This window comes from Sarcophilus harrisii, chromosome 1, assembly GCF_902635505.1.
Source record: "Sarcophilus harrisii chromosome 1, mSarHar1.11, whole genome shotgun sequence".
Classification (NCBI taxonomy): Eukaryota; Metazoa; Chordata; class Mammalia; order Dasyuromorphia; family Dasyuridae; genus Sarcophilus; species Sarcophilus harrisii.
In genome coordinates this window covers 253,681,610-253,701,002 of record NC_045426.1, presented here as the reverse complement: position 1 = coordinate 253,701,002, position 19,393 = coordinate 253,681,610, and the positions used below count along the sequence as shown (strand labels likewise).

The 19,393-nt window shown below is 36.5% G+C and overlaps 1 protein-coding gene across 4 annotated transcripts in view; it reads left to right on the top strand.

The window, feature by feature from the left end:
- The window catches only part of USP22 (ubiquitin specific peptidase 22), a 245,338-nt gene extending 226,900 nt beyond the window's left edge, over positions 1 to 18,438 (top strand). For all 4 annotated transcript variants that reach the window (XM_031940391.1, XM_031940376.1, XM_031940382.1 and 1 more), the window contains 6 exons: positions 4,163 to 4,321; positions 9,380 to 9,506; positions 10,429 to 10,520; positions 11,860 to 11,922; positions 12,954 to 13,103; positions 17,766 to 18,438. In XM_031940391.1, coding sequence (XP_031796251.1) covers positions 4,163 to 4,321; positions 9,380 to 9,506; positions 10,429 to 10,520; positions 11,860 to 11,922; positions 12,954 to 13,103; positions 17,766 to 17,808 — 634 coding nt within the window. In that variant the 3' untranslated portion in view covers positions 17,809 to 18,438. The remainder of the gene's footprint in view (positions 1 to 4,162; positions 4,322 to 9,379; positions 9,507 to 10,428; positions 10,521 to 11,859; positions 11,923 to 12,953; positions 13,104 to 17,765) is intronic.
- Positions 18,439 to 19,393: the final 955 nt, after the last annotated feature.

Sequence of the window (19,393 nt, the reverse complement as noted above, 5' to 3'; positions counted from 1 at the left end):
ATTCTTGTAGTTAGCTCTGTTCTTTCTGGAGCTAAATTTAATATTTTTCTATTTTCCTCGTGTGTGTGTGTGTGTGTGTGTGTGTGTGTGTGTGTGTGTGAGAGATGCTAGAGTATGACTACCTAAGTAAAGTAAGCAAGACCAAAAGGCATCCCTTGAGAGACTGGGCCATAAGAAAACTTGACAAGATGATGGGTTTTCAGAGTAAAATTTATATTTGAAAAATGAGGAGACCCAGAATGTGGTCATCTTGATTTGATTGTTTTATGCCAGATTCTAATAGAATCTCTAGTGATGGAAGGCTGAGATTAGGAAAACTTTAGGATCTAATTTCTCGGAATAAGATACTTAGCTTTAGAATATCTTATATAGTGAGGAAAATATATTGTGTTGATTTTTAGAAAATTATTTTGATCTTTTGAAATGGAATAGAATCTAGTAAGTCCTTAAGAATTATCTTGCTGTGATATTGAGGGATTTTTAAGTTTTTAGAGCAAATGTGGAGAGAATTTCAGCACATCCCCACTCTCCCCATTTTTTTACCCAAGATTCCTCTATTTAGTTTACTTTTCTTAACCTTTTGTTCTATGTGTTTAAATTCTGTGTAACATATTACATTACAATACATATACAGGAAAATATTTTGTCAGTTTTTAAAGTACAAAACAAAAAACTATGATGTTTCACATAGATCTTTATATTTAGTAAGCATTCATTATTTGCTTGCTAATGATAAAATTCCTGTGGGCTTGATTATTTGAAACATACTCAGTGTTTGGGTTAGATTTTGATCACAAGTAGAACTAGTTACAGCAGTTTATGATTTGACCTGGAATCCCTTCACTTTCTTTAATCCAAACATGAATATGGAACGTTACTAAATGCATAAGATGTAGGCTACCCTATTGAGGATAGGAAGCAGGCATCACTTCCAAGTCCATTCTATCTAAATTTAAAAGATAAAGAATTCTTTAAAGTTTGGTACCTAAAGTACCTGTTGAATATCTGAAAAACATTGGGACATTCATTATATTTATCTTATTTATCTTGATAAAGATGATGTTGATTTGGTTTCTGAGATGTTTTCCAGTCCTGTCAACTGTATAACCAAAGTAGTAGAACAGGAAAGGTCATAGATGTCAGTAGTCAAGAACACCAGAAATAATCTGTACAAAAGGGATAGTCTTTTTCTTTTTCTTTCTTTTTTCATTTTATTGTTTTATTTTTATTTTTTAAAACACATGTGTGGACAATTCAGCATTAGCTCTTGCAAAACCCTGTGTTCCAATTCCACCCCCTCACCTTCCCTACACCCTCCCCAGATGGCAAGTAATCCAATATATGTTAAACATGGTAGAATTATATGTTAAATCCAATATATGCATACAAATTTATACAATTATCATGCTGCACAAGAAAAAAAGAGATGCAAAATAAAATGCAAGCAAACCAGAAAGAGTAGCAATGGTATGTTGTGAATCACACTCAGTTCCCCTCAGTTCTTTCTCTCTCTGGGTGCAAATAGCTCTCTTTGTTACTGAACAATTAGGACTGGTTTGAATCATCTCATTGCTGAAGAGATCCATGTACATCAGAATTGATCTTCATATGGTCTTGTTGTTGCTGTGTATAATGATCTCCTGGTTCTGCTCATTTCACTTAGCATCAATTCACGTATATCTCTCCAGGCCTCTCTGAAATCATTCTGCTGATCATTTCTTACAGAACAATAATATTCCATGACATTTATATACCATAACTTATTCAGCCATTCTCCAATGATGGGCATACACTCAGCTTCCAGTTTCTTGCCACTACAAAAAGGACTGCCACAAACATTTTGGCACATATAGGTCCCTTTTCCTCCTTATAGCTCTGGGATATAAACCCTAATAACATTGCTGGGTCAAAAGGTATGTACAATTTGCCAAGTTTTTGCGCATAGTTCCAAATTGCTCTCCAGAATGGTTGGGGTCCGTTCACAGTTTCCACCAACAATGTATTAGTGTCCCAGTTTTCCCACATCCCCTCCAACATTCATCATTATCTTTTCCTGTCATCTTAGCCAATCTGAGAGGTGTGTAGTAGTACCTCAAAGTTGTATTCATTTGCATTTCTCTGATTAATAATGATTGGAAACATCTTTTTATATCACTAGAAACAGCTTCAATTTCTTCATCTGAAAATTGTCTGTTTGGATATAGTCTGTTTCAAGAGAGGTTTCAGGTCAGATCAGAAAGTATAAAGAGAGCCCCATCCTGCAGTCTTACTAGACTGCAGTAAATTATAGGTTTACTAATTTTATTCAAAGACTCATAGAATCAGAATTGGAAGATAATCTCAAAGTCCATCCAGCCCAAATTCCACCAGAACAGAACACTGTTCTTCAGCACATGATGGATTTTCCAGTCTCTACTTGAAGATTCCATCATTGAGAAAACTCATCGCCTTCAGATAGCAATTCACTTCTTTCTAAACAACCTAAATTGTTAAATATTTTGTTTTTCCTCATTATACTGAAATCTGCCTTTATTCAACTTCATATTGCTCCTAAGTGGGCCATTACTGGAAAAGCTCCATCTAATCTTTTCCATTGAACATTAAAAGTAGGGTATCCTGAGGTTATCCTAGGGACCAGCCTCCTCATTTTAAACTCAAGGACATTGAGGCTTAGAGAAGTTCATTGATTTGCTCATGGTCACAGAGATAGTGACAGAGGTGATATTCTAATCTAGATCCTCAACTCTAAATTCTTATCTTTTATGTTTTAACTTTGTCACAAGACATCCCGAGTATGACAAACAACAAGGTTCTTTGGACCATTAATTTTGGCCATTAGTCATTCTAAAATCTAGGACCAAAAAAATAATTAGGAAGTCACACTAATGTAGCCCTATCCTCAGACCCAGCAAAAGCTTCTAAATGGGTATAATTGGTGGATTCCTTTTAGGGACAGAGGTCCACAGGCATGATAAAAAAGAACCAAAGTATTAGACTTCTGGATCTCTTATTTAACTCAGTCTGGACAAGGAGACTCTCCTTATTGATTCCTTAGCATAGAGCATTAAACTTTCATGTGTTTTGTCATCTTTTATACTCCACTTTTAGTGGCATGGGCATTGATCACGTACCTTCTAGTTAAAGGTCTCAAAATCCATCTTAAGGGGAAATACTAGTAAAAAAATTAATGTACTTTTAACATTCCATTAAATTTTCTATTGCCAAGTCTATTGATGACTTTATATATAAACTGTTTTTAGACAACAGAAGAGTATAGTGGAGAGAATGCCCAGCTTGAAATTAGAAAGACAGACCCCAGTTGCAATCCTGATAGATAAACTGATAGTAATCTCAACCTTGCTTTCATTTGTAAACTGCTGATAGTAATCTCAACCTTGCTTTCATTTGTAAACTGAATAAATTATCCATAATGCCTGCCACATGCAATTATTGTGAGACTCAAATGATAAAAGCTTTGAAGCATCATATAAATGTAAAGTTACTAATTTTTATCATTTCTCTGAAGAATATTGCACTAGGATTCGGTAAACCTGGGTTCTAATCCCAATTGTCTCACTAATGACTTGTATGATCTAGAAACTCATTTATTGTCTTTGGGCCTTGGATTCTGAGATATTTAGCAAAAAATAGCATTTTCTCTAACTGCTAAAAATTCAATTTTCTGTTCAATAGAAATGCCTTATTCCAGGTAACTTTAATGTCTGGCTAAGGGTCATTGTTTTACAGTTATCTGTGTAGACATGTAATTATGTAAACAGGTGTCTACCTACGTCAGCTTCAACCACAACCAGAGCCCACATTTCAGAACAACAGCCCCAGTTGCTCCTAAACCACTGAATTCCATTACCAGTAGACTGTACCAGATTTACATCCTATGTTCAATACCTGCAATAAATTTCTCCAAATCTCTGGCTTTCCTTTTTATGAATTTTAAAATAAACTTCTAGTGGAAATTGGCTACATAAATAGAGTATTCAGCCCAGCTGTGTAATCCTAGTTGCTTTGTATAATAAGGGCCCCCTCTAGAGGTGAAGCATAACTAGTCTCCTCAGATCATAAGTTTATGGACTTTCTTTAAGTTCTAGAATAAAACTTTAAATTTCTTTGTGTTTTGTCATCTTCTCTCGTGTTCCTCTTATAGTGGTGTTTCTACAACGATAGATCCTTTCTGGGACATCAGTTTAGACTTGCCTGGATCTTCAACTCCATTCTGGCCACTTAGTCCAGGGAGCGATGGCAGCGTGGTAAATGGGGAAAGCCATGTATCCGGAACCACCACACTCACAGACTGCTTGCGAAGGTATGCTTTACAAACACCCTATTAAAACAGGTTTTCTTTTTCTCTGTCTCTTGTGATGATCAGACTAAGACTTGTTTGTGTTGATCTCTTTCCCTGCCAAACCTGGCCCAACAGGAAACGGATGGTGGAACATTTGATCATGGGAATTGAACTTAATTGTCAATATCTGGTTGTGCAGACTTGTGGGCTATGAATTCCAAAGGAAGGGGACAATGTTTTCTCTCTATCCCAGAAGTGTGGCATTGCTTTACCACATAATTCAATGCCCTCTTTGACCACTGACCTCTTTTGCCACTTCTAAAGACAACTGGAGACTAAGTCAGGCTGCAAAAATCATATAATTGTTTCTTTCTCACTCAACTTAGACCCATTAAAAGAGGCTACACTACTACCCACCCTCCACCTTAGTATTATTCAATCTTTTGCAGATAAGTAGAAAATGTCCAGTTGATGGTTTCACAGTGAGATTAACTTTAAAATATAGAATTAGCAATGAGACAAAAGGACAAATTGGAAGTTACAATAAGGGTTTGAAAGATTTATTCCATTCTTAACTAATTATATGGTATACTAATTGCTACATCTCAACAAGCATTGTAGTACTATATATCGTATCATCTGTATGTCAAGCATTTATCAAGTACTTACTATATGCTGGGCATTGTCCTGAGCTCTAAGAATAGAAAGGGGAAAAAAAACACTCCCTGCTCTCAAGGAGCTTACAGTGTAATAGAGATAACTGGCAAGCAGCTAGGGAGAAAATACTAGCTTTAATAGAGAGCAAGCCAGGCTTTTTGCAGGTGGTATTTTAGCTGGTATCTGAAGGAAGCCAAGAGAGGGAGAGGGAGAAGAAGAGAATTCCAGGCATTGGATCCTGACATAGTATGTGGGTGCAAGATAGGTATAAAAGACTGGAAAAGTAGGAATGGTCCAGAATATTATGAAAAGCTTTAAAAGCCAAATAGAAGATTTTTACATTTGATCCTGAAAGTTATAGGGAGCCACAGGAGTTTATGGCATAAGAACTTACATGGTCACTCTTGCACTATAACATCACTACAGTGAGGAAGGACAAAAAAAAAAAAAAAAAAAAAAAACTATTCACATTTCCCTTTTAGTTGACTCAGATTAAATTCTTGATAGAAATTTTTCTTCCTGTTTAAAGACATAGTAGCTTTCCATCCCATTATATGCATTAGTATAACAAAGCCTTTATTTTTAATCTTGCTTGATTGTCAGCATAGACAGTAATTTAATTTTGAAACAAAAATGCATCACCCTCAAATTGTTAAAACTACATAAAAATATGTATAAAAGACATGTATTTATGGAGAAAATCTAGGTTTTTGTTCAATCCCATGGGTTATGAAAAATGTGTATTAATTTATTTAAGCAGGTCATGACAAATAATCAAAAGACTTCATTATCTTTAACAAGTATTATCCAATTGTACATAAATGTTGTTCTAAGTACTATGCAAAGAAAGTTAAATACACCTGATTTAAGATAGGCATTCATTATATATTTAGGGTGCTAAGCAAAACTCCATGCAGTTATGTTTATGTTTTGGAAGTAGGGAAGAGGAGATGGATTGAGAGAGCTTTGGGGGAACCATAAAGTATGTCCATAAAAATGAGACCACATGAATGAGATACTATTTCTCAAGTGAAAATCAGTAGAAAGGGTTTTGTTGATTTAGTGAAGAATAGTTTGAATATATATTTAAATTCCAAGGGAATCAAGTAATATACTACTGTATGAGATGCTTTTTAAAAGTAAGAGGGAGCTTTTCAAGTCACTGTGGAATTATCAAAGAAACTAATAGATTAAGATTAAGAAAGTTGGGGGGGGAGGGCAGCTAGGTGGCTCAATGAAAAAAGCACCATCCCTGAAATCAAGGAGGACCTGAGTTCAAATCTAGCCTCAAACACTTAATACTTCCTAACTGTGTAACTCTGGGCAAGTCACTTAACCCTAATTGCTTCAACAACAACAAAAAAAAAGAAAAGAAAAGAAAATTCTGCTTGACAGTGTAATAACCATAGTGTTTCTGAACCTGCTTGGGTTTGGGATAATTGTGATGAATATGAGACCAACAGGGCTTGACAGTATTTTGTACGTTTTCCAAACATAGATTTACCACACCAGGTAGAGCAATCCCTTTGCTGTACTTCACAATTGCCATGCCCTTTTCCTCTATCATATTTTTGCACATGTTTATTCTCTCTCCATTAAAATTCCATGTCCACATTTTTCAGGAAGCAGGTAGAATGAAAAGTGAACCATGAAAAATGATCTCTACTCATCTTAAATAGCTACAACACTTGTATGTATGACACAATTTGGCCATTCATTATATTTGGCCATTACCATATAATCTTATAACATTGTTTTAATTTTTCTTTTCATGCCTGTAAATCTTATCTTCCTAAATTAATTTTGTCCCCCTAGGCAGAAACCTCTGTCTAGCGCTGAATCTTCCCATGGGACCTATCTAGTGGGTAGTAGGCCCAATAAATATTTGTTAAATTAAATTAATAAGGGATAAAAATTAAAATAAAAAGTATTCAAAAGAGGTTATAGTCAGGTTCAGTTTTTATTCCATGGTGCTGTCATCCATTTTGAAGCTTGAGAAATCAGGCAGCTTTTGTTAGAGTTAAAGCAAAGTCACATTATTATATAGTTGATAGAATTGCAAAATGGTCCAACCCATTCTGTAAAATAATTTGGAATTTTGTGAGAAAAATCATTGAACTATTCATGTACGTTGACCAGTGAACCCATTGCTGGATATATAACCCTGAAGGAATTCAAGACAAAAAAGGAATGAGGATTGACTCATTTAGTTATGACATTGAATCAAATAGAGTATCATTGTTTTGTAAGACACAAATCCAGAGAAGCCTGGGAAGATTTGTATGTACTATTGTGGAGTAAGCAGAATCAGGAAAACAATAAAGAATTACTACAACTTTAAAAACTAAACTGTAAAGTTGTTGAACTGATTAATTGTAATGATGTAGAAATCTCAAAAAAAGTGATTAAACCCATCTACCAACTCTCCACAAAAAGGTGAGGGACTAGAGGTGGAATATAGTAAGTAATATCGGACATGGCCCATATCTGAGTCTGTTGATTTTGCTTAAATATTTGTCTTTATTATGAAGAAATGGGATCAGAGGAGTAAGGGAAGTAATTGGTTATAGCAGAAGGCAGTGAAACTTTTTATTCCCCCATAATGGATTTAGGTTCCTGAGAATTTATGATATGATGCTTTTAGGTAAAGCCCTCTAAGCAAAGAGGGCAAAATGAGTACTCAGAAACAAGGCATTGGTTTATAATGTACTTAAAGTAGATAGAAAATTGGTATGAGAAGCTGCTAAAATTAAAGTCTCCACATTTTAAAACTTTTGATCCCTAATTTGTGCTATATAATATAAATTGCCCAATAATGATTGTATGGAATCCTGAGAAGGTTAAATGACTGATCAATAAAGATGGCTAGTAGAGTAGGTATATAATGAGAATGTGGCTTGTGCATCTAAGTTAGAGGTTAATTCCAAACCCATTCTCTTAGCCTGACTTGTTCAATCACTAATTCACTAACTATTGTTTTCAGAAATCCATAACTTATGTGTAGAAGTATTACTAATCTTTGAAAGCTTCTTCATAACTTGGGTCTTTTTTTCCTTATGGTTCAGGAAACAGGAAAATAATAATCCATGAAGTAGGTATTCAATTTATAGTGCACTTATTTCAAAGGTAACCTCTTCCTTTACGATCTCTTTTATTAAACTTTCAGAAATCCTTTTTTGAGAAATATCTACTTGATAACAAGATTTAACCTTGATAACAAGGTTTACTACACTTTGGACCCCAAGTTTTATATTAGTTTTATATTCTTTTTTTTTTCTTTGTGAGGCAATTAGGATTAAATGACTTGCCCAGGGTCATACAACTAGAAAGTGTTGAGTAATGTGGGCTAAACTACAGTAGTGACAGTGTCAGGAGTCCGATAGAACATTCATTGTTCAAATGAATTGGAGTAGCCATTAACCTCCTGGCAAATGCCGAAGATGTAGAAAAATCATATTTCTAGTTTTAAACTGAGATGATAGAACGGGGATTTACAGGACACCCCCCCCCCCCCAAAGAACCGACACAAAATGACTTCCTTATTCCTAACTTGACTCTTCCATTGTTACCAATACAATATTTTGACTGTTATTTTAAAAATCACAATGTGTCTTATCATTTTCCCAGATGCAATCTATTTTTAAGATATATTGATGCCACATATACCCTGCCCTATTGCACTCTCCCTTGTAACAGAAAAACATTTAAGCAAAACCAATGGACAAAAGGATTGCCTTAAACAGTGATTGCAGCATTCTGCACCCAAAACTCCCCACCATTGTACCTTGAGGAAGTAAAATATGTTTCATCATCTGTTCTCTGAACTCCCTGGTACTTTATGGAAAAGGGATGGAGGACAATGAAAGAAAACAAATTTATCTTCCTTTCTTGTATACTATGCTCTATACTGATTCAGTTCAGTAAACATTTATGGAGTGCCTGCTCTGTATAAGGCATTATACTGGATATTATAGGTTACAAAGCTAAACAAGACAATTTCAGGCCCTCAGAAAGCTTTAAATCTAATAGGAGAAATGAAACAGGTATGCGGATAACTATATTGACATATGTCCTTAATTGCCTACCATTATGTTGCATAAAAACACAATGTTAAGTGATATATTGGATAGTTTAGTTATTCAGGTGTTGAATGGTGGTATAAATCAAGTTCTATTAGAATGTGTTAACAATGTAAATACAAAATGATGTTATGTAGCATTATGGGGGGTGGGACTGAGTATGCTTCTAATATAAGGCAGAGTAGATGGGTGTTTTAGGAGATTACCAATAAAATGTAGAGAAGATGACTATTATTTTCAGCTAAGGGCATCAAGGAAACTTCATGGAGAAGGTGAAATTTGAGTTATTCCTTGAAAAGAAGAAACAAATAACTTGCTTTGTCTCCACCCCTAATCCTTCCAGGTTTACAAGGCCAGAGCACTTAGGAAGCAGTGCCAAAATCAAATGTAGTGGTTGCCATAGCTACCAGGAATCTACCAAACAACTCACTATGAAGAAATTACCCATTGTGGCCTGTTTTCATCTCAAAGTAAGTTTGCCCAAAAAATGTTGACCAGAACCATTTTTGCCGTGGGCTGGATTTTCCCCTTTCTCCTAGGGTCTATTACTGAGGGCATATTTTAATAATGAATGAACATGTGAGGTTAGAGTTGCTATAGAAACTAAAGGTGATGATAACTTATATTCATTACTTTCATGTCTTTTGCTGAGAGAATTTTTATGACAGTGCAAACAAAGAATAATTAACTAGGCATGTGAATAGGACATAAACTTTGTGAGTTACTCTTTAAATAACAGCTCCATTTAAGAGAACATTTGTCTTCAGCTTATTTTTGATTTGGATGATTTTCATTTGTTAGGATATAGGCTGTGCCTCTCTAAAATTTATATGTCCACAATTCATCTGTAAAATCTTTTTTTTCCTTCTTTTGTCTATAAAATCAAATCAGAGGAATTTCCTGCCATGATTGAACCTATGTGGTTGTCAAAAGAAGTAACATGTCCATTTCTCATTGCCAGATTTAAAAATTTTGACTTTCTATCTGCTTGCATATTTTAAATTTCCTAGTTTTGTTGTTAGACTGTGTCTGCCCTACTCAGCTGGGTTTCTATTGCTTTGAAACTATCATCCTAAGTCATAGGTGTCCCTGTAGGTGTTTTAGCAGTAAATAAGCAGTGTCTTCCAATTTGACCAATAAGCAATTACAAAAAACAAAACAAACAAAAAAAAGCCTTCTAAAATGAGTAAATATTTACATTCTGGTACACGGTCCTTACCAAAACTTTACTGGGTAAATAAATAATTTTAGACACCTTTTATAGATTGGGAAACTAAAGCTCACTGAGTTTTTAAGTGACTGATCCACAATGCTGTCATCATAATAATCCTTATAGAGTTTATTTGTAGACTGTTTGAAAAAGTCTTTGTCCCTTCCCCTTTATTCCTATAGCGGTTTGAACACTCAGCCAAACTGAGGCGAAAGATCACTACATATGTCTCCTTCCCTTTGGAGCTGGACATGACACCATTTATGGCTTCCAGGTATGACTCCTTAGAAGTTCTACACTGCTTAGTCAACAGCATGTTGTCTAATATAAGTCTAATTAAGAGGGATCATAACTTTTTTGAGTGATAGCTATGACGGAAAATAGAACCACCTTGATAATAGTGGTGATAGGATTTGTCTTTATTTTGAAAGAGATAAAAATGTGTTTTTATATTGTTTTTCAAGTGCTTAGTATTTACTTCTCTGTGTAGCCCTTAATTTGACACTTTTAAAAACTCATTTCATTGATTGGAGGTGTGAGTGGGAGTTACTTTCTCTACAGGGTAGATTACAGCTGATTTAACACAAAGACTCTTCTTTCCTTATACTGAGGAACCTCTCTGGCCTTACTGAACTTGAAATTTAGGGTCTGATCTATCAGCCCTCATGCTGAAATAGCCTTTAACTAACATAGAGGTATCACTGGGCCCTTAGACCTTTGCATAGGGCTTGGGTGGCAGGAATAGAACTTATCCAGATGTAAAAAAGTCTCATGTGTAAGTTTGAGGGTTTTTTGCCATTCCTCTTTCTCAAATAATGTTCTCTGTTGTGAAGTCACTTCAAAACAATCCTTGATTGATAAGTGAAGAATAAATAGTTGAGTACTGTTCTTACTTAGATCATTATCCCAGGATTTTGGGAAGGTCTCATATTTAAACTGTGTATTTAGATAATAGAATTAGCCCAGAAATATTGTTAGAAGACTCTGAAAGTACAAAACATGGTTTATATTACAGCTTCAGTTTTCTTTTTTCCACATCATTTACCATATATCAACCGAGATTTATTCTCCAGAAGTTGCTAACCATCAACATATCTCCGATTAGTTATTGAATATTGGTATGTGTCTGACTTCTTGAAGCTCTCAGCACCAGACAGACCATTGTGTCTAGTTACTTAATCAAGAGACCTTCCATGAAATAATCAGCAGTGTCTTACCACTTCAAAGAAGAAGAATCCATGATTGGAAAAGTGGATCAATTGAATCATTAATTCATTTTTCTAGGAAGGCTTTAGTTATCATTATCAAATATCTTAATTTTGTTAGCACTTCACAGCAGCAGACTCTACCCATTCAGGCTTTAAAGCCCAAATTGTCTGACTGTCCCCCAGGAGGTACATTGGTGGTAAAATAAATAAGGTTGACATTCTGTATTCAGCGTGAATCTTTGCTCTCTTTGGAGGAATGGCTCCTATGCAAGACTTAATTGTTAATACCATTTGAATTTGACAGTTGCTCTTGTTCAAGGAGATTCTATTTGTGGGGGAGGAAGTATGATAACTACATTATCTATTATATTAAGAAAAACTGATCTTCTATATATTGTATTACAGTAAAGAGAGCAGAATGAATGGACAGTATCAACAGCCAACGGATAGTCTAAACAATGATAATAAGTAAGTAATGGAATCCACAGTTTTTATTAGATGAGGGATGGAGAGTGGCTGAGCTGTGGGTCATAAGACTTGCAAAATCATTTGCTAAGGCAACCACCAGGCAGTAATCCATTGAAGCTAGGTACAACAACTTCCCACTGCTTGAATTCTATAAGTTGATAATTTTGTGTGGCCCACAAATGGTATTATAAATATCCAAATGGGCTTTGGCAGAAAAAAAGATTACCCTGTATTAGGGGAGGAAGGTGGTGGCCTGAGTGCATTCAGCTTTGGTGAAGTGAATTCCTGGCCATATTGTAGTACCATGAGTTCTTCTCTGAGCTTCTCTTAACTATGGCTTTGCTTTTGGCCACTTAACTTGCTAATAACCATGAACACTTACTGTTTGAAACCATTAGTACAGATGAGATTTCTCCCTTGGCTACTCTTTAAATGGCACTCCTACCTCTAAAACTCAGTATTCGAAGTCTCTCTCCTTGATTCCTTAAAAGCATCTCCTTTTGAATGGAGGTAAAATATAAGAGCAAGTGAATGAGAAATCCACATTCCCTTTTCAGCTGTCATTGGAGCTTTAAAAAAATTTTTTTAACCTGACTGGAATGCTGATTCTTTTAAGGTTTCACTGTTTGCTTCCCTTTGTCTTGTTATTATGAAAAAATGAATGAGAAAGCATTTTAAATCTCTTAGGGAAAAAAAAGAGATTATATATTACTACCATTCATTTTTATTTCACACGAGGCAGGTAAAGCCACTTGATTTAATGTGAATGCAAAAAAATCCAGTTAAACAGCTGACTTTAGCCAGTGAGTAAATGGCACCAAATATGGGTTTATTTTTCTTTGCTGCTTCACTATGGCTTTCTGCCTATCACTTGTAATTCATGTGGTTTTAAATATTTATAGGACCATACAATAGCCTGTTTTTTGTGCTATTTTCTTTATAAACACAGGTCTATAATTGCCCTCCAAATGGTAGGGTTTCCATTTATACCAGGGCTGAGTTAATTACATTTTTGTTTTTTCCCCCACCAGGTATTCCTTGTTTGCAGTAGTTAATCACCAAGGAACCTTGGAGAGCGGGCACTATACCAGCTTCATTCGGCAACACAAGGACCAGTGGTTCAAATGTGATGATGCCATCATCACTAAGGCTAGCATTAAGGATGTTCTAGACAGTGAAGGGTATGTCTATAACAGGGGTTGGGGGAAGTGGCTGGAACTGCTTTTTTCCCTTTTGTATCCTTCTGGATCTAAAACAACTTCACATTTTATCCAAATCATAGAATGTTTTCCTGTTGGCTCTTTAAAGTAGTTAAGGCAAGTCTGGGGAGAATGCCTTTTGAGATATCTCTGCTGACATCTCCCATGCCATACCACCAGAAAACGAATGAAATAGCAGACACAAACCTTTAAGTGGATTGCCTAAGTCATGCTAGCATATTCAGTGGGCATCAGAAGTCACTATCCAGCTGCACTTTAAATAGCTTTTCTCAGAGAGATCTGCCTGGCATAAAACAGAATAAACTGAGAAGTACTGCAGGCAGAATCTGTTTTTTTTTTTTTTTTTCTTTCAAATGAAATGTTTAATCTGTTATGATTCACCTTTGGGGAGGTAGTAGGGGGAGTAGAGAAAAGCTCTGTGTTAATTGTGGCCTTGGCAAATCATCTAACCTCCCTGGGTCTGACTTCCCTCAGCTCTAAATGCATGGCAGCAGGCAGGAGGACCCTTAATGTCCTTTCAAATTCTAATATTCTATGGTTCTGTGCAGGGCATCCTGAATTTTTCATCTGCAGCAATCAGTTGGAAAGCAAGATTCCCTAGCAAACCCCCTCCCCTGTCATACTGGTCTTGTAGTTAGTGAACTAGAATCTGAAGCCCTACTCCTGAAACTCAGTAGAAGTGCTCAAATAATCATCTTCCTCCTCTAACTTGATGATGCACTAAATTCAGATGATTATCTTGTACTTATTGTTGTGTCATACTAGATGTTGGTTTCATGCTTTAATTACTGCTTGGAGCAAATATTCATACTCAGTTTCCTTTGTGCTACATCTACCAGGTTTCTACAAGATTTGCTACATTAGTCCAAAAATCCTTTTACTCTCCCTCTTGAAGGAGGTGAGGATATTTTAAACACAAGGCCCAAGCAGGAGAACCCTGAGCTAGTACAGCAGGTTTTCTTTCTTCACTAAATGTGAAGTCATGATTTTTCTTTTTTGTTCTTTCTTTTCTTTTTTTTCTTTTTTTCTTTCTTTCTTCACTTGGGGTTAAGTTTCTTGCCCAGGGTCACACAGCTAGGAAGTGTTAAATGTCTGAGACTGGCTTTGAATTCAGGTCCTCCTGACTTCAGGACTGGTGCTCTATCCATTGGGCCACCTAGCTGCCCCTATCATGATTTTTCAAGTTAAAGTTCTTAACATGAAAAAACTGACCATGTTCTTTAAATTTAAGGCCAAAAATGTTTTTGTTTTTTTTAAGTCTCAAAAGTCTCTGTTCAAAAACCTTCCTTTTATTTTATGGAGCATAGATGCACTTTAGAGAGAAAAGGAAGATGAGCAAATCAGTCACCATCTATTAGCTACTTGCTATGTGCTAAGTATTCTATGAGAATCCTAGAGTATCCAAGTTTGGACTGTCTCTTAAGGATCATCCAAAACCAGTATTTCTCCTACCATGTTTATGACAAATTGTCATCCAGCTTTTGCTCAGAATACTTCATCAATCCATAATGATAGCTGCCTTGCTGCCTCTTGACAGAAGCTGTTCCAGTTGTGAATAATTGTTATTGTTCATTCCTTACATTATTAAAGCCTAAGTCTTCATACCTCCTCCCTTTGGTAGTCTTTCAGAGTTGAGGATAGAAGTCATGCTGTTCCTCTTCCTGCATCCCCCAAGCTTTTCTTCTTCAGACCATAGTGCCAGGTCCTTCACCTGGCCCTCATGTGGCTTGGGTTCCTCTTTATCTCATGTTCTTCCTAAAATGTGGCTCAGAAATGATGCTAGCATGTAGCATCTTATTCTGGATGTGGTGCTGCTTCTCCTGCCTCCCAAGGGCTCCTCATCCGGCATGCTGGATTTTGTTTGTTTACTGAGAGTCACAGTGTTAATTGAGCCTAGAAGATAACAAAACCCCCATGTCTTTCTCTTATGAATTGCTGTGTAGCTTGCACCCTGTGTTTCCAGGGTTGGTTTGGGATTTTTTATGTAAGTATAGGAATTTACATTTATCTCCTTTTATATTTTATTTTATCAGATGAAATTAGGTACTCTGGAGATTGAGAAAAGAGATCAAAAAAGAAAAAAGAAGCATAGTCTTGTTTATAAAAACCAGTTGAAGATAATATATATATTGGGGGGGGGGGATGAAAGCAGATTAAAGCTTAGAGATAAGGAATAGGCTGGTTATTTCATTTAGAATTGGGTACTTATAGAATGGATGGGGAACATCTGGACTAAGGGTCATATGAGGACTACAAAATTCGGCAACTGCAGGTGATAAGCTAAAAGCTACTTACAACCATCTCCCACTGCTTGAGTTCTATAAGGATCATTTTGTATGGCCCATAAATGATATTATAAATATCCAAATGACCCTTGGCAAAAAAAAAAAAAGTGAGGGTGGGGGGAGAGTTTCCCCCACCCTCGTCCTAGATGAAAATATTCCTTCTACCAGTACAGAATAGCACCATCTCTGTGACTTAGTTTTAGAGAGTTCCTGAGGACACTAACAGGCTGAGTTATTTGGGTTCCTCCATCAATGGGGTGGGGGGCAGGATTTGAACCCACATCTTCCTGGTTTTGAGTGGCTATGCATCTACCGCACTGTGCTGCTCTCTACCAGGTGCACTATGCTGCCTCCCATACAGTCCAGAAACATAATTCCTGAGTATATCTGTATTAAAAGAACCCTTGATGACACAAGAACATGGGAAAGAACATAGATTAGTGGAAAGAATCAGAGAGCAGGGTTTCCAAGTTAAGATGAATGACCAAATCATGAAAATTGGTCCTTAAGCAGATTTGCTGAATGGAAGAGGTAAGCAAAGACAAGTATTGAATTCATTGTAGATTCTGGAGTCAGAGGAATGATGTGATACAGTATTTGAGGATTTTGAAGACTGGACTGAAGAATAAGGAGATAGAGATGATTGTTGTCATTTAGGGTTGGAATAACGTGGTCCTTGAATAGAGTAGCATCAAAGGAAATGAGAAGAGAAAAGGCCCCATGTAGCCAGATTGTTGAGGAATAATAAAAGATAGTAATGGAATTGGGGAGGCAAAGGGAAATACATAAAAGGGAGAGAAGCGGGTGAGAATCTGGTACCACTCTTTGAAAGGGATGGGAAAATTAGGAAGAAGTTAGGATGATATTTGGGTTTTGGCATGTTTTAGGTTTTGGCTGGATATAGAAAGGAGAAAGTGAGACAGAGACATCCTAAATTTATCTAAAGATAATGGAAGTCTGAATGACTGAGCAGTCAAGGTAGAGATGTTGCAAGTTCTGGAAGTTAGAGATATGGAACTGATGGGAGAGTAGGGGTGTACCTCTGGGAAAGACTTTTATACTGGCAGTAATTGGAACTACATGAACAGAAGAGTTCCCCAAGAAAGTATCCCCAAAAAAAGAAAGGGCAGAAGATCTAAGACTATACTTTATGCAACAGTGAGCAATGTAAAACGAACTTGATAAAGAAGCGACCTCCTCGGGTTTGGATATTTCTCACTATTATTGCCCTGAGGAAGGAATTTTGGCATTAGGATACCATCTATACTTTAATGTTTGATTATAGAATGAAGACTTGATTCAAGAAATGTGTTTTATTTACTGTGACATTGAAGTCAGAAATATCAGTTTTCCAGCAGGCTGTTTGTCCTAACTCTAAGACAATTAGCCCTTTGCCATGCCTCCTGGTGACTATCTACCTGATCTTCCTTTACTTGTGTCTTTAATCTCAATGGTGAGCTTCTTAATGTAGTAGAATTGTAGTAGTACTGAATGTGGAGTCTAGCAGACCTCAATTCAGATCTTGCTTCATTAGTTTTGTGATCCTAGGTATACTCATTACATATTTGTGGAAATGATAGGAAATTTAAGAATCAAACACATATTTCAATTTTTTTTAACATGATTTCAAAAGTATCATTAACTTTTTCCCCTCAAGAACTATAAACCAGCTCTAATCTGAATCTGTTAATGATGAATGATGGGGGAAAAAATTAATTGCTTTTTTAGCATAAAATAATCAGATGAAAATTGGTGCATTTGCATGCATAAAAGTATTTTGTCTGAGTGATTTTTTTCCATTTTCTCTTAGTATGAGTTTAAAGAAAAGTGTGAGTTTCTCCCTCTCAATTCTTTATTATAATTAACACTCCAAGTAGATTCTGTATATGAATAAAAACTAGCATCATTACATCTTTTCTTCCTTCATCCACCTAAGAAACTGGTTAGTTAATATGTATAGGTACATAAGAAACGACTTAAGGTATCCAGCTGCTGGACTGGACATTTAAGACTAAATCTCTGATATTATATTGCTTGCCTTCTCAGTGGATGGGGAAAGGAGAAAATTTGGAACTTAAAAAAAATTTAATGAAAATTTTTTAAAAAATTTTTTGTAGACTGAATCTGAGACAAAAGGAGCGTGGCTAAAACTCAAGCAGAGTGTCTGTCTACAGGAAGCCCTAAAATCAATGGCATTTTTGTACCAGATTTATCTTGGGGTTTCTAGAATTGGGGCTCTTTCTGAGAAAGAAGAATCTGGGGATTTTTAAACTAATTGTTTTGTTATTGGTTTTTAAAAGAACTAGTAGGTAAAATTGACTCTTTTCTCCCTCCCCAGGTACTTACTGTTCTATCACAAACAGTTCCTGGAGTATGAGTAGCCTTATCCAAAAGTTCTCCAGAAAAGTGAAAGGAATTCAGCAAGCCTTCGGCAATGACATGCAGACCTACCTGAAATGAAAAAAATTAAGCCCATACAACAACAAGAACAACAAGCAACAACAAGCACTGAGCTGTGTACTAGGACCTACTTGATTACCGCTCATGGGCCTGTCGGAAGAAAAAATGAACAATATCCGACATCCACATGGTCTTGAATGAACAGAAGGGGGGGAGGGGGAAAGAGGCTAAAGTCAAGTCTCATAAAGAGGAAAACAAAATAAAAGGAATGTTCTGGGTGGGGGAAATGGGAGCAGAGGAGTTCTGACACTGGTACATCTCCAATGTTCCTTTAAAAAAAATAAAAATAAAAAGGTGGGAAGGCGGGGATATACCCTCATCTCCATTAAGCATCTTCTCCATTGGTGCTTCAGCTCCAACTGACCAATCATATAACAGTTATAAGTTTAAAAAAAAAAAGGTTTAAAAAATCCAAACCCATTTTTTTTTAATGCATATGGGTCTGAAAGCAGTAAAGTGGAGGAGACAGGGATGACACAACAAAAAAAGGACTTTGCAAGTATCTTTTTATTTGTGAATTTTAGTTATTAAATAAATACAGTATGAAACTATTAGGCTCTGTTTTTTCAACAATCATAAAGGAGAACCCGGCTTGAGGAATGGAAGCCTAAGTACAGACACAAGTTTCCAAGCATGTCTGCTCCCCAGGTAACCTGGCCTTGGACTGTTGGCCAGAGCATCAGCACAGAGCCTACTATGAGCCCTCTTTTTAGTTTTGTTTTCTAAAAATTGGTGTTTTATTTTCCTTTTATTTTTGGGTTTTTTTTTTTTTTCATGATGAATTTCACAAATGCCGTTATCATCAAGGTGAAAGAATTGGCATGTTTGTGCTTTGTAAAAGTGGTCTTGATTCCTTTTCCTTTTTAAACTTGTGACCAAGTCTTGATTTTTAAGAGTTGCTCCTTTTTTTGCTTCTCCTCTTCTTCCACTCCCTCTTTAACTTTCCTCTCCTTCCCCCCCCCCCCCCCCCCAAAGATGTGCAGTATTTTAGAAAACTGGGCTTGGAGGGTCTGCCATCTGTCTGCTGCTGGTGCCTGGTGGGGGCATGCAGACAATTAGCCCTTGCTCTGTTGAACTTTCCACATTACACCAGGCTGTTAAGAAAACCCAGCTCTTTCCTTGTTTGTGCTGTGTTTTACTGGCCTTCCCTTCCTCTCTGCTCGAGCCCCGTCCTGTCACTGCTTAGCAGCTGGTGAGCCGGTTCCCTTGTTTTGTCACAAGCGCATCTCTTGTTATGGCCCTCTGCCCTTTTAGACACTGGCTGTAACTCTCCATGCTTGTTTCCCAGGAGTTGGTGCCATAAACCTAATTGCAGTCCCAGAGGCACAGAGATATTCTTCACCTTGTGCCTCTTGAGAGTTCAGAGCAAAGAACCAGTTGGGCTTTGCCCTTCTCCTCCCACTGAATATTTACCAATCTCTTCTGTCCTGTCCTGTAAGCCAGTGTCTAGACCTGGATTGCACCTAATAGGTTATGTGCCTCTATGTACATAGTTTCCCTACGTTG